Source organism: Mercenaria mercenaria, chromosome 9 (genome assembly GCF_021730395.1).
Source record: "Mercenaria mercenaria strain notata chromosome 9, MADL_Memer_1, whole genome shotgun sequence".
NCBI lineage: Eukaryota > Metazoa > Mollusca > Bivalvia > Venerida > Veneridae > Mercenaria > Mercenaria mercenaria.
This window is the reverse complement of record NC_069369.1, coordinates 13,848,608-13,865,299: the sequence shown is the minus strand read 5'-3', so window position 1 is coordinate 13,865,299 and position 16,692 is coordinate 13,848,608. Positions and strand designations below refer to the sequence as shown.

Here is a 16,692-nt window from a genome sequence, read left to right as displayed (position 1 = left end):
ATTATATTAATTTTGCACTACATTGTAATATATTACACAAATTACCAGTGTTACTTTTTATCGCAGCGATCACGGGTTTAACCGAAGGAAGGGAAGCGTACCAAAGTATGAAACATTAAGAAAATTGAATGATATACCAAGAGGTGTTCGACCAGTTAATTAAGTCACATTACAGAGTTGACGTGTCCACTAAGACTATATTTTGAGCGGACTCACAAAGTGAAAAACAGCACAACAGTTACGTTGTAAACAGTGGATTGAAATTGATAAACTATAACAAGAAAATGTTCGGCTGCGATTAAATCCGTCTTCTCTGAAAATGAACAAACATAATTATGATGTTTTCTGTTGATTGCCACCACAAATTTAAATGCCAACTCTACTATTTTCAATTTTGCCTTGATACAGTTGCTTGTGTCCAAGATTACATCTTTTTGGATACCGTGCAACTTGGGTTTTGCCTTTTCCGAAGTTGTATGTGGTACTTCTTCTTTCTGTTTAAATTTAAACCATTCAATTTTCCAATCAGAAACTTTAAACGACAAAATTAAGAACGTGATAAAATGATGGGAACTACATTCATGTTTCAGCAGATGTTACACTGTAACATAGATGAGTTAAACATTTTATCTCAGTTTTACTCTCATTGTACAGAGTCCATGTGTTTTAGTGTTAGTATCGAATTATTCATTGTTTTTATACACTGTAGTATGACTTATAAGATATTCAAAGACGACGATTTATGTTTCAGAAACAAAATATGAACAATGCCGCATGTCCGTAAAGGGGTATTTTACATGTATCTTATCACCAACACTCAGTAGCCTTGTTTCGTATTATGAACATGTTATATTGACACAAGATTGCGCAGGTGGATAAACAACTATATATTTGGTGGATTTTTGCCAAGGGTGTCATATACAGGAACAGTATTCAAGCTGTGGGTGGACATAGGTGTTGTAAGCTGTTTCTTTTATCTGTATAGCCAGGTATTTAGCGGCTTCTATAGTTTTTAGTGCTATATTATCGAGTATATAATTGTAAATAGAGTCTAATAGCATTTTTTTCTGTCGAGTAATCCTTAATACCTCACACTTATCCGGATTGAACAGTTATATTACACAGTTTCAGTAGGGAAATAAGTTGGTATGTGTTAGAATATGACATATCTTTACCTATACTGGCAGGTTAGGCTATAAACATATATCTTAAATGCTATAAAAGGATTTTGCTTTTGGTTTTACCAACCATTTAATAATCAAGATATACTGATGATACACATTTGCCCCTTCGCAAGATTCGCATTCCTTTTGTAGCATTGCGCCTCATTACGCCCCACTTTGCATAATATGTAGATAAATATACACATTACTGTTTTAAGTGCTACAAGGGGGAAAACAAACCTTTCAGGGTACCATGAAAAGGGCACCAAAAAGGTATTTAATAAGACACACGGTACGGAATGTACGGAACGGCACGTAACGGGCTTGTGGTTACATGTAAACATCCGCTAGATCGGCCGTCAAAATAAGATTAATTACCGTCTTTTACAAAAAGGTACTAGTTTGCAAAGTGGATACAATCAACAATATTGGAGATAATTTACTTGTTCCGGGCATTTTATGTCATTAAGACCCGTTTTATGCTAACAAATTTGTTAGTGACATTCGTACTAAAAGTTTTCGTACTTCGGAAAGTACGTCATTGTTTTGAATACTTTTTTTTTATAATTTGTTCATTCTATCTTTAGCCGTACTATCACACTATGCTCTCTTTATTATTTATTAGTTGAACCGAATTCCAAAAGCTTCCCTTCACACAATTGTTGGAAAGAACAAGGATTCTGGCAAATTCTCTACAGAGTACAATGTCTACATTTCTCGATAGGCAGTGGCTACGATTACTGTACCATAATCATAGCCTCCGGTTCTAGGATTAGGGAAGTTCCGTATTCCTAGACAACCCTATGAGGATAGGCTAGGATTACGGAAGTATATTTAGAGGCATAAAGTATGTTAGGACACGCATAAATGATAAATGATGTTGTAAAACTACTTATTTCACTTAATATTTCATGCCTGCCTTATGATTTCATGTTTTCAATCTGCCGTTTTGGGTTAGCATAATCTTAATGGCGGCGCGCGGAAATATATTAGAAATATGAGTGTCATAGTTAAGATTTTTTTTAAAAATTCTATACTATGAATTTAATGATTTTTAACCATATTTTATGTTATTAAAGACCATTTGTGTTGACTTGATGAAAAAAAATGCAGGTATATACGAAACATAGATAATTCTATAATATTTTTGCGCACCATCATTAAGATTATACTAACCCAAAACGGCCTAACGATAGCACGAAATACAAGTGAAATTAAGTGAAATGAGTAAGTTTACAATGTCGTTTACGCATGTCCTAACATAAATTTGATGCCTCTTAAATACTTCTGTAATCCTAGCCTATTCTCATAGGGTTGTCTAGGAATACGGAACTTCCGTAATCCTAGAACCGGAGGCTAGGATTACGGTACCGTAATCGTAGCCACTGCCTTCTCGATATCGACATAATATGGATAAATCCCGTTTTCCGGTATTAACCACCAATAAACGCCCGTTCCTGGTTTTACAGTGAGGGGGGATCGGCCATTATGCTACATGGCGGTAGCGTTTAGATTATCCTTTTTTCAAGTTTTAAACAAAAATATGAATGAAAAAAGTATTGCAGATTATCATTATAAACATTGTTGTAATTAAGATGTAGCAAAAATATCCTCAAAGTTTACTTTATTTTTGAAATTTTATCTTTTATTCTACACTGCCGCTCACACCGAAGGTGTGAAATTATTCGCATTTTTCAAGGTAAACAGATTATTTTTGCAAAAAAATTGATGCCGAGGTCGTAGAATATTATTTCCATTGTGAGAAAGTAAGAACTTCCCTAAATCCTTATCTTCTGGCAAAAATAATCGCTAATATTGTACACGATCTTTATATTGTTTAATCTCACCAGCCCCCTGACCCTATTTATGGAAATACCGGAAAACGGGATTTATCCTATAATGTCGATATGGTCAATAGTTCGGGCTACCAATACCATAAGTTAACTGACGCTGTTATATGCAGGGGCTGAGTCCATTATGCCCAAGGTCAAGGTCACCAAGGTGTTATACTTAGGTTATTTTTAAGGTTAAAGTTTTTCGGCAACCTTTGTTTTTATACACCCGAAGGGACGTATTGTGTTATGGTCCCGGTGTCCGTCCATCCGTTAGTAATTTCGTGTCCGCTCTTGAACGAAACTTGACACAAATGTTCACCACACCGAGACGACGTGCAGAGCGCATGTTTTGGATATCTCATTTCAAGGTCACACTTAGGGGTCAAAGGTCATATGAGTGTGTTTCGTGTCTGCTCTGTAACTCTTGAACTGCTTAAAGGATTTCAAAGAAACTTGGCACAAATGTTCACCACACTGAGACAATGTGCAGAGCACTTGTTTCGGATGACTAGCTTCAAGGTCAAGGTCACACTTAGGAGTGAAAGGTCATATATGACTTTGCTGTGTCCGCTCTGTATCTCTTGAACTGCTTGAAGGATTTCAAAGAAACTTGGCACAAATGTTCACCACACTGAGGCGACATGCAGAGCACATGTTTTGGATGACTGGCTCAAGGTCAAGGTCACACTTAGGGGCCAAAGGTGATATATGACTTTGCTTTGTGTATATTGCTATGCATTGCGGTGCTCTTGTTTTTATTTGGCAGATCCCTTTTTGTTCTCTTACAATATTTTTTTTTAATTACTTCCCTTTTTTGTTACTACAAATAGCTTAATTTGAAACTTTTTTATTATTGGCAGTAGGGAAAAACTTTTCTCTGGTACAACATGGATAGTACATCCAATTTTTAGATGTATTTTGACATAACTTTACCTGGTAAGATTTTTGACTTAGAAATTTTTTTTTTTTAATTTCTTTTTTTTTTTGTTTCTGTCATTTGGGCTTCAGCAGTCAAGTTCTTTAAATTTTGCTCCAATCCTCTGATGTAACCCTTCGGGCGTATTTTGCCTAGCTTGGCGGCACTCTTGTTCTGTCATATTACTATTGCTTATGTCTTACTGTAAGTTCACATAAACATTGTCCAGCATACAAACAAAGTATGTGCAGGGGCTGGGCCCATTATACCCAAGGTCAGGGTCACAAAGTTGTTATACTTGGAATTATTTTCATGTTAAATTTTTTCGAAAGCTTCGTTTAGACATCTCTTTGGTACTTTAAAAGATAATAACTTGAAATTAAAAATATTTCTTTATAATCATCATCTGCATAATTATGTGTTACAAACCCCATAACTCTAATTGTATTTTTGACAAAATAATTCCCCTTTTGTACTTAACCTTTTTTTGCAATCTTCGCTTTTTGGATATTAGTTTAATGCAATATATGATTTTAAATCTTGAAACTTAACATGTATCTTTATCATCATCATCTGCATGTGTGGAAACAATTCCTATAACACTGATTTGTATTTTTGACCAAATTATGCCCCTTTTTAGCTCACCTGTCACATAGTGACAAGGTGAGCTTTTGTGATCACTGTTATCCGTCGTCAGTCCGTCTGTGCTTGCATCCGTTTATCCATCAACAGTTTCTTGTCTGCATGATAGTGGCAAGATCCCATTATGGGTTCCAGAGTTATGGCTTCTGAAAGGGCCAAAATTAGCTATTTTGACCTTATCTGCACAATAGCAGCTTTATTTATGATTTGACTTTTACCAAACTTGCACACAACTTGTATCACCATAAGATCTTGGTTCCTTACTTGAACTGGCCAGATTCTATTAGGGGTTCCAAAGTTATGGCCCCGGAAAGGCCCAAAATTAGCTATTTCAACCTTGTCTGCACGACAGTGGTTATCCCCCGCCGATGAAATCGGGAGTGGGGTATTGAAATGGCGTTGTCCGTCCGACAGTCTGTCTGTCTGCAGCCATTTCTCAGTAACTACTTGGTAGAATTTCATGAAACTTGAAATAAACATGAACCAACATACTGCGATGATGCCCGTCAAGTTTTTTTTTTTTGATTGGTCAATTTCCCTCAGAGTTATTGCCCTTGATTTAATAAAAATGTCAGTCTGCAGCCATTGCTCAGTAACTAACAGGTAGAATTTCATCAAATTTGAAGTAGACATGAACCAAGATACTGCGCTGATGCCCGTCAAGTTCTTTTTTTTTTTGATAGGTCAATTTCTCTCAGAGTTATTGCCCTTGATTTAATGAAAAATGTCCGTCTGCAGCCATTTCTTAGTAACTAGCAGGTAGAATTTCATCAAACTTGAAGTAGACATGAACCAAGATACTGCGACGATGCCCTTCAAGTTTTTTTTCGATTGGTCAATTTTCCATATAGTTATTGCACTTTAATTGTTTAAAAATCCACAGATCTGTACATAACAAACCAACCAATTGGAAGAATTTCATTAAACTTCTTCCATTCTTGTCCATGAACATTTATTATAAACATGTGATGTTGTGTACCTACACCTGGTCACCACCTTACCTTGGTCATCCCCCCCCCCCCCCCCCCAAAATTTTTTTTTTTTTTTTTCATTTTTCGTTTTCTATCAATATTTATAATCAACATGTAAACTGTTGTATCCTCACCCCATCCCCAAACAAACCATTCATTTTCTTTTAGTTTGATTTTGACTAATGAAATTATTTGCTTCTTGGTAACATTCTTAACTTATTGCTGGATATATTTTTTTGCCGTTCTTCAACTCTGACCCTTTCGGCGGGGGATTCCAATTCATCAAATTTGCTTGTTTCATTTATGATTTTATTTTAACCAAACTTGCACAAAACTTATATTACCATAAGATCTCGCTTCCTTTCTTGAACTCGCAAGATCCCATTATGGGTTCCACAGTTATGGCCCTAGAAAGGCCCAAAATTAGCTATTTTGACCTTGTCTGCACAGTAGCAGCTTCATTTATGATTTGATTTTTACCAAACTTGCACACAACTTGTATCAACATAAGATCTTGTTTCCTTTCTTGAACTGGCCAGATTCCATTATGGGTTCCAGAGTCATGGCCCTTGAAAGGGCCAAAATTAGCTATTTTGACCTTGTCTGCACAATAGCAGCTTCATTTATGATTTGATTTTAACCAAACTTGCACACAACTTGTATTACCACAAGATCTTGGTTTCTTTCTTGAACTGGCCAGATTCCAATATGGGTTCCAGAGTTATGGCCCCAGAAAGGGCCAGAATTAGCTATTTTGACCTTGTCTGCACAAAAGTAGCTTCATTTATGATTTGAATTTATGCACAAAACTTGTGTCACCATAAGATCTCTGTTCCTTTCTTGAACTGGCCAGATCCCATAATGGGTTCCAGAGTTATGGCCCCTAAAAGGGCCAAAATTAGCTATTTTGACCTTGTCTGCACAATAGCAGCTTCATTTATGATTTGATTTTAACCAAACTTGCACACAACTTGTATTACCACAAGATCTTGGTTTCTTTCTTGAACTGGCCAGATTCCAATATGGGTTCCAGAGTTATGGCCCCAGAAAGGGCCAGAATTAGCTATTTTGACCTTGTCTGCACAAAAGCAGCTTCATTTATGATTTGAATTAAATCAGACTTGCACAAAACTTGTGTCACCATAAGATCTTGATTCCTTTATGTTATTGCCTAGGTGTTTGTCTGTCTGTCTGTTGGTTTGTAATTTCCCTTCCACTCTGTAACTCTTGAACCCCTTGAAGGATTTCAAAGAAACCTGACACAAATGTTCACCCCATCAAAACAACGTGCAGAGTGCATGTTTGGGATAGCTCACTTCAAGGTCAAGGTCACACTTAGGGGTCAAAGGTCATATGACTTTGTTTTGTGTGTATATTGCTCTGCATTTGCGTTGCATTGCAGTGCTCTAGTTTTTATTTGGCAGATCCTTCTTTTGTTCACTTACAATAATTTTTTTTCATTACTTCCCTTTTATGTTACTATAAATAGCTTATTTAGTAACTTTTTTATTATTGGCCATAGGGAAAAACCAAGACCACTTTTCTGTGGTACAACATGGATGGTACCTCCAATTTTTAGGTGTATTTTGAAATATCTGTTACTGTCTGTACCTTGTAAGAATTTTTTTTTCTTTTTTGTTAAAGCAATGGTACTCAGGTGAGCGATATAGGGCCATCATGGCCCTCTTGTATACTTAAATTTTTTAACAAACTTCGTTTTCTGGACATAACTTTGATACTATATAAGCTAATGACTTGAAACGCAAAATATATCTTTACCATCATCATCTGCATGTGTTGTTACAATCCCAATAACTCTCCCGTCTCTAGATTTGCCATGGTAATAAGGCTTTTGCCATGGAATTCCATGGAGTTCCGTGGCAATTAGCATGGAAATCCATGGAATACTGAAATTTTCCATGGACATTGAATGGAACAGTAAGTTTGCCATGGATTTCCATGGATTACAGCTGAAATATTGATCATTTTCAGCGGAAACAGGAGCTTTTGCCATGGAAAGTTGGACTTAGTAAAATTTTGGGATGGAAAATAGCATAGAAAATAACTTAGAAAATTTTTGTGATGGAAATTGATGGGAACTGTGGACTAAGAATTTTTGGGAGGTATTTCTTGTGAACATAGAATATTTTAATGGATTAGTATGTTTTATGACCAATAACTACAACTTAATTAGATAGGTAAAACAACTAATCGAATTACAGTAAAACCTGTCTTAAGAAGCCTGCCAAGGCAGTAGGAAAAAGTGGCTACTTATGGCAGATGGCTGCTTCATGCAGGTAATTTATAGCATGAATGACCATTTTGGGAAATGACGCACTGGCTGCCTAAGACAGGTTGGCTGCTTAATAGAGGTGACTGCTAAAGCAGGTTTTACTGTAAAACATTTATTGTAATGCAACTTGTCATATAAACTCACCTTGCAGATAGGTTCATTTTGTACTAATCTTTAAAAAATTATTGAAATATCATGACTTTTTCTCCTAGAATAACACCAAAAAGAACAGCACTAACAATAGTTACATATATAATATTACAATTCTTTACACCAAAATTCATTAACAGTTACCTGGCCAAGGGATTCTTAATTTGATTAATCAAGTAATAAATTATTTGGTTCTTTTAATCTTCTGTAGTGTACCTGTTGCTTGTCTCACAACAGGAGATTATCCCAGACTGCATGATAAGATCTTGTCTGCTTTATATTTAGAAACTCATAACAAGAGATCAACCAATGAAAATAAAGTCTGTGAACTACTTCTGGGGGCTGTAAATGTACCTCAAAAAGTAATCCTGAACTTTTTTCTGTTTAATATCAGGGTAAACTTCAAAAATAATGAGTATGTAAATGGAATAAAATCAACCTGTGGTACAAAATATCTTTAACATCCTAGATGTATCCTCCAATAGCTGACTGTAAATGACACATTTGCCCAAGAATATCAAAATTTCAAATCTACACAGGAAGTTCTTTGTTTGAGGGCAGGATGGAGTGGAGTTATTTTACTGTGTTTACATGCAGCTTGGAAGTTAACAATAACTAAAAGAATACACCAGGTGAGTTCATAAGATTTATTCATGATTTTTCAACAGCAATGTAGAGTACCTATAGCAATGTAACAAAACTAGTAAAATGGATTCAAACTGGAAGCAGGCAGCTTAGCTTTGATTGTGTTATGCAACAAATGATTTTGCTTCATATATATTTTTGTTCATTTATTTAACAGCTTTTGTTTTGCAAAGTTCTATTAAGCAGCTGCAATTTCTAGTTTATCATGCTTTTAATTTACTAAAAGGAAAATTGGACACTTTTTAAATGAAATTATTCAGTGGGTTCAATAAAATTTAGGCCAGTAGAGTTATCTCCACAGGTGGCACTGCTGTATTACAGGGTAAACAATGCTACCAGTCAGCTGACCACTGTTTACTAAGTAAATTCAGAGAATTAGAATATGTGTTTTTAACCTGTTATTAAACTGGTTTATTGGTGTTGCACACATTTATGTTAAGGTATTAATGAAAATTATTTTTTTAGTAGAAAGAAATGTTTATGGATTATTTACTTGTTATTAATCGATGATTTTGCACTCTATTGAAAGTGTTTAACATTTTTTTCGAAAATTTAGCAATAATACACATATTAAGCAGCTATTTGTTATTTAGGTACAATTACTTTTTCTTTTGAATTCTGATATATTCAACTTCCTAGTTGTTTTCCATATTAATATGATTTTTAAATTTAAAAAAAAAAGGGAGATTCTTTCAGTGAAGTTGAAGTCTGGTCCCTTGGCTCCAACATTAAATTATTAAGGAGCCTACTTACGAAAATCTATGTCTAACATTTAATATAAACTGGAATGTATAAGTAAATGAAAATTGGTTACAATGTACAGATGTATGTGTTCATTTAAGAGGAGTCTAACAGAATACTAGTACATAATTATATATTTATGATGTTCAGGGAGATTATTTTAGAAAAAGATATTTTTGTTAATGTAATATCAAACTTTCCATGAAATTAAATAAAATAAAAAGTTAACATTATACACTTAAATTGTATATAATACAAAATTTGTATGTTTTAAATGTGTGCCAAAATTCAAAAAGAAATTTTTTATATAATCTTATCCAAGGGTAAAGTTAGAAATTTTGTTAAATGTGCAGGTATTTATGCTGATTAATTTGTAACCCTCAATTTGCCACATCTGTAAAAAGCTGCTGATAAGATATTTTTGGTCCCATTTATTCATCATGATGTATAGTTTTAATTTCAGGTCATTGACATACCTAATAAATAATCAACCAACATTTTTTTATGGACATCTAGGTTTTAAACTATATCTGTTTTTCAGGAGTATATAAACAGCATACATGAATGAATGAATGGAGATAATTCAGTTTAGTGACCAATGTATTGTGTTCAAAGGAGACTCCATCCAACAATTCAAAGACATGTAAGTAATTACTATAGTACTATAAATACATGTACACACTACCATTGTTCTATGTTTGATTGAAAGTGGGCAACTGACAATTTTCCCTGAACATGACTGAATGGATCAAATTTATAATTTCCAGCAGAACCCACGACAGGTTTTATAATTATCTCCCTTATATCAAGTCCAGACCAATATTTTATATAATGATTAAAAAAGTATCAAATTAAGTTATCACTTGGCAGTCAACACATTTGTGTTAGTGCAGGTAACTGGTAGAATTTCAATTAGGTCACCATTTATACAATAATAGTAATGCATAAGTTGAACCTATTGATCACTACCCCAAAACATTGAATATCTGTCTGCATGCCTTTTTTATGGAACCTTATTCTACCTACATTTGAAATCAAATTGAAAAATACATTTTCTTGAAAATATAATAAGTAATGTTATTACTTGCTTAAGTCTGCAGTATTGCCTGTATGATAAAGAAGCACTTCTTTGAATACCATTCAATTTTGAAATTATGAAGTAAGGACAAAACTAATGAAGAAACTGCTTTTATGGTTTAATTGGTTTAATATCTCTTGGTTTATTATTTCAACAGGTTAATGCAGTGAGACAACTGATGGCAAATGATGGCTTTGTGGCAGTTAATGAAAACTACATGATATTTTAAACTGATGGTGGTCAACAGTGACAGAAAATTTCTCAACCAATAGTTACATTCAGTTGAAAATGATGGCATATCTTATACCGACTATACTGCATTATGACAAACAGTGGAAAACATTGATATACTACAATGACAGTGGAACTGAATAGAAACTGGTGACATTTTAGCTCCATATTGTTTGTACTATTTTCTGTCACCTAGTGAAGAAATGTCAAAATTCATAAGCAGTTTTGTTATACTGCTGACTATTATGAAATTATAAATTAAGATGTGACATTCATAATGGTTTCTGATTTTCATTTCAGTCCAGTTCTGTCACCAACAAGTTTCCATGGTATTTCCGCGGATTTCCAGAGTTATTTGCCATGGCATGCCGTCCGAATACTCCATGGATTGCCATGGAATTTCGCTGGTTTCCACGGTCATCTGTGGTGTACCATGGAAAGCCGTGGATTTCCATGGAAACCCATGGATTTCCACGGAACTATGTGGCATTCCATTGAAATCCATGGAACTCCACGGATTTTTTTCTTCGTATTTTTGTTTCATAAAAAAATGATATAAATTGGTAGTCCGAATACTCCATGGAATATTTTCCATGGATTTCCATAGAATTCCATGGCAAATCTAGAGACGGGCTGTTTTGTGTTCTTGACAGAATTATGCCCCTTGGTGTATCTTCCTTTTAAAGTAGAGGTCTCTTATTTAGACATATATTCATTTTACTGTCAAATCCCCGATTAGGGGAGCAAGCTGTCTTATGGACAGCTCATGTTATGTAACTTGGCACAAATGTTCGCCACCATGAGACGGATTGTCATGTGCAAGAACCAGGTCCCTTGTTCTAAGGTCAGGTTTTCCTGAGAAAGAAAATTAAAACTTAAAAAGAGCAAAGAAAAATCAGGAACATTTACAAACAAGAATATTTATATTACAAACAATATTTTCAGTCACACACTCGGACTTTACATTAATTTCTTCCTACCCAAATTCTAATGTGTGTGACTTCCTATGAAAAAAACCTGATTAGAAGAAAAGTTGTTTCACATGCCCTGAATTGGTCTTCCACTTTCTAAAGAAAAAAAAAACAGTACTGCAGAATGATGTGACCCCAGTGTAGCTTGAATTCACAACTCCTCTGTTGAATGGCCAGCACTACCCACTGGACCTCAGCTTCTCTCATCATTTATATATCTATCAGATATTGGTTTCCAGTATAGAATCTTCATAAAACAATGAAACCTGGAAACTTTTCCTCTTGAAAAAGACATTAGTACCTTCACCAAGTTTGAAAGCAAGCCTTGAAACGACTTATTATAAAGTATTATTTGATTTTACTTTTATCTCATTATTTTTTGCCTTTCTAATTGAGCTGCGCCATGAGAAAACCAACATAGTGGCTTTGCAACCAGCATGGATCCAGACCAGCCTGCGCATCCGCGCAGTCTGGTCAGGATCCATGCTGTTCGCTTTCAAAGCCTATTGCAATTAAAGAAACTGTTAGCGAACAGCATGGATCCTGACCAGATTGCGCGGATGCGCAGGCTGGTCTGGATCCTTGCTGGTCGCAAAGCCACTATGTTGGTTTTCTCATGGCGTGGCTCAATTTATGATATTGTAGGAATTGAACAGAAATGGCAACAATACCACATTCGGCATTGCAGAAACTGCCGGACTTCACTGACTCCAATGATTTAGCTTCTGAACAGGTATTAATAAACATGTTTACAGTCATATATTAAGATTTCTGACATTTCATAGAATTTTAATTCTTTGGCTTTGAAGGTTTGCTAATCCAAAGGCAAGCTAGTCAACAGCAGTTTGTCCTTTTCAAGGTCCACTAGCCTTCCAGTCTGAAAGCCAACTTTAAAATTGGTAGTAGATCCATCCAGTAGTCTGAAGGCGGGAAAGTTTAAAGTGAGCTGATCTTAAAGCCAACATTGAGATTAAGATGTGACGATAAAGATTTGGGGAGAGAATTTAATTTTTCTTCAGTTTCTATTTATGGATTTTCTATTATTGTTTTGAAGCGGCTGGCCTTGCTAGCAGGCATTTATGATAGTAGCTTTTGGCCTACTTGGCCTTGGAGCTATCTGTCATTTGTTATAGTAGCTTTTGGACTACTGGGCCTTGGAGCTATCTGTCATTTGTTATAGTAGCTTTTGGACTACTGGGCCTTGGAGCTATCTGTCATTTGTTATAGTAGCTTTTGGACTACTGGGCCTTGGAGCTATCTGTCATTTGTTATAGTAGCTTTTGGACTACTGGGCCTTGGAGCTATCTGTCATTTGTTATAGTAGCTTTTGGACTACTGGGCCTTGGAGCTATCTGTCATTTGTTACACTCGGCTGTGACATAGAGGACAAGTTTTGCAGTCAAAACAAACCTTTCTTTGCTGTGAACTTACATGTTGTTATACATATTAATTTTATTTATTGAAAATGATGTCTACATGACATTCAGAAAAAAATGTATTTGAGAAATGTACTGAAGTTGCATATTGAAAATGTTTAAACAGGTTGAACTTTTGCTTTCATAATGACAATAATGAATAAATTAATGTTTTTTTTAACTCGATCTTTAGGTTGGTGGTAAAGTTGTGTTTGCTACAGATGATTGGTTTGCTCCAGCAGAAAACCTCATCAAGGTAAAGTAACACCTGTAAACTGTAATATTGGTGTAATAGGAAATTTGAAAAATATTTTGAAGGAAATTTTCTTGTGGTCTAAATAGTGAATATTTTCAGGCGATAAATTGCCAGTGACAGTCACAATGATCGTTTTCTTTTCTGTTATTTTTCACTAATCATATAAAATCAGTTGACAAAGACTATTTAGTGTAAACATATTTGATCTACATTTGTAGATTGTGAAACTGCTTCTAATAGCTATAAGAGAAAAACTGTCTTGATTTTTTTTTGTAAGGAAATTAAATTACTTGTTTTTGTTTGGATCACACTTCAGTATAAAATTACAAACACTACAAGTTTTATGTTCCCAACATTTAATCTGAAAATTTACTAGTGGCTATATGGCATATGTTGTATCTAGACTTGGCTCATTTCTACAAACTTTTTATGCCCCCCCCCCTCCCCATGGTGGGCATATTAAAATCGCACTGTCCATGTGGCATCTGTGCATCAGGTAAATTCTTGTCCAGGCTGTAACTCTTCCATCCATGAAGAGATTTTGAAATAACTTGGCATAAATGTTCACCATAATGAGGTGACATATCATGCGCAAGACCTAGACCTCTAGCTCCAAGGTCAAGGTCACAGAGGTCAAGGGTTAACATGGTCTGTTTCATGTCCGGTCCGTAACTCTGCCATTCATTAAGGGATTTTGGAATTACTTGGCATAAATGTTCTCATAATGAGACGATGTGTCATGAGTAAGAGCCAGACCCCTAGCTCCAAGGTCAAGGTCACACTTAGAGGTCAAATGTTAACATGGTCTGTTTCTTGTCCGGTCCATAACACTGCCATTGATGAAGGGATTTTGAAATTACATGGCATAAATGTTCCCTATAATGAGATGAGGTGTCATGTGCAAGACCCAGACCCCAAGCTCCAAGGTCAAGGTCACACTTAGAAGGCAAAGGTGTTTCTTTTCTGGTCCATAACTCTGCCATATATCAAGGGATTTGAAAATAATTTGACACAAATATTAACCATATTGATAAGATGTGTAATGCTTATGACTGAGGCCTCTTAAGTCAAGGCAAGGTCACAAAATGATATGTGATATTTTTGCATACAACTGTGGCATTCTTGGGCCTACTTCGGGGGCATTTGTCACCAGTAGAGACAGCTCTTGTTTTTTTTTCATTTATACAAACTTTGAGCCTAGGCTCTCTGTAGGGAGTTCATTGCCTCTGAAATCTAATGCATTTCTGTTTCTCCACAGGCAGATTAAATTGTTAAATCTTTTCCTTGACCAATGAAAGTGAATGATTTGTATATGATTCAAGTCTGATATCGTCACCTTATTTTGTTAGTGGTTTAATAATCCTGAACAAGCTTTTCTTTTTATTGTTTAACATTTGGTCCGAACCACAAAAGATGACAAGATATATAACTGAATAAGAATTGTTTACTTAACACTGTTTTTGAGTCGGCTAAAGGCTGAAAGCCTTTTGACGAGTCCTTGCTATCCAGCGATTCTCTAAATGGACCAAATAACACAGTGAAGGGATGTAGTTCCATTAGATTTCTCAAACTTCAAACAGTTCACTGCATGAATGAAGTTAAGTTGTGTCAATTCCCTTTGCTATGACCAATATACGATGTAATCTGTCATATTTATGACTTGTAATTGTGCAATACTCGAATGTAACTCATTAAGCATAAATGTGCATTTTAAGAATTGTGCAGGCTTACAAAGCTTGGGTAACATCCAGCGAAAGACAAAAAATAGTTCCACAGGGCTCCAGATAAGATGCGTATAAGCGTAAATTACGTATAGAAATAATGCAAATACGCATGTCTAATAATTTCTAAGCGTATAAAAACGTATATATAAAATTACAGAAACGCACACAATGCTTTTTTAAAAACAAAATCTGAATCGTCTGGATGCGTTAGGTAACATAGCCGATCAGCCTTAATTCTCCCACATTGAACGTAAACACGCATCGTATGATTTCTATAACTTTGCGTGGGTTGAATTTTGCAGTCAGTAAACGGATAAATTATTGGAGGAAGAAGCTCTTACTGGTTTGTTTAGTTACTACTGATATTAAAAATGATTTTAATTCTTATTTTTCGAGAAATAAACAAATCGGCGAAATATTAAATTGTATTTTCTTGTAGTTTTTGAAATCAAAAGTAGATCGTCTATGTTTGGCTGCTTTCACGAAACGAAACAACTTTTTTATGAAAAGATTTAAATAAGAGGTAATTTAACCGTAAACTTCAATGTCAGATACTGCCAATTGCTGCTAAATGTCTTCGTATCATCACAATTTGTAAAATATATTGTTCAAACTGGAGAAAAGTGTAATCGTATCCGGATATAATATTTTGGGTAAATATCGAGCTGTGTTATGAAATTTTAAGAAAAAAAAACTAAAAACAAACTGAAACTGGTAGACTATACTGTCAGTACATCAATCATTAGCCGACTCAAGCCATTCAGGCCTTTGATTGTGAAGTTTAGGAATGAATTTTCTATATTCAGGAAGAAGCTGCTGTATTTAAGGAAGGGGAGATAACTGAGTATGGCATGTGGATGGATGGCTGGGAAACACGAAGGAAAAGGACTGAAGGACATGACTGGTGCATTATACAACTAGGTGCTTGTTGATGATCATTCTCACATTGTCACAGAATATAGTTTATTTAGTTCATTTAGCACAATATTAGAGAAAACATTGTAATATTTGAAAAGCCATAATTTTAGCAGTAAATTAATTACTTTAACTGTTCTGTATATCGTCACCTTACCCTTATTAAGGATCGATCTCTATTTCAGTTATTTTAATAATTTAAAAGATTAAAAATCAATTAACTTATATTCTGTCTGTTTATAAAAGAATTAAAAAGTGAAGAATGTTTATATAAATGTCACAAATAATTTTAACCCTTAGTCTGCTAAATTTCTAAAATGGACTGGTCCATCGTTCAATTTGGGCAGTACCATTTATTATTCGAAGGGGTGTTCACTGTAAACTTACTGACTGAATAGCGAACAGGGCAGACCATGATCAGACTGCACGAATGTGCAGGCTGGTCTTGGTCTGCACTGGTCTCAAAGGCAGAATCACTTGCTACCAGCAGGCTAAAGGTTAAGGAGGTAGGTTACCTTGTTACAAGGGTAAATTCAGATTAGTTGAACCGCAGCATTCTTTTGTATTTCGTGTAATATGAAGTTTTAACTGCTACCATCTCAATATTGTTTGTCTCTGTCCCTTCAAGTTCAATTTTTGTCCAGGTTTGAAGAACATGACCCTCCGAAGGTATTTCATATTGAAAGAAGAAGGAAAATACGGATATTTAACACTTTTCAGTGTATTTTAGTTTCATTGATATCCGT

At 35.0% G+C, this 16,692-nt stretch overlaps 1 protein-coding gene across 2 annotated transcripts in view; it reads left to right on the top strand.

Moving 5' to 3' along the window:
* Window positions 1-1,459: 1,459 nt before the first annotated feature.
* Window positions 1,460-16,692, top strand: part of LOC123546511 (allantoicase-like) — a 47,893-nt gene continuing 32,660 nt past the window's right edge. The window contains exons 1-4 of one of the 2 annotated variants that reach the window (XM_045332852.2): window positions 1,460-1,557; window positions 12,282-12,369; window positions 13,245-13,307; window positions 15,838-15,952. In XM_045332852.2, the coding sequence (XP_045188787.2) occupies window positions 12,295-12,369; window positions 13,245-13,307; window positions 15,838-15,952 (253 nt within the window). In that variant the 5' untranslated portion in view covers window positions 1,460-1,557; window positions 12,282-12,294. Of the gene's footprint in view, window positions 1,558-3,326; window positions 3,700-12,281; window positions 12,370-13,244; window positions 13,308-15,837; window positions 15,953-16,692 lie in introns of those variants that run through there. The other variant, XM_053550861.1, reaches the window with a different exon arrangement.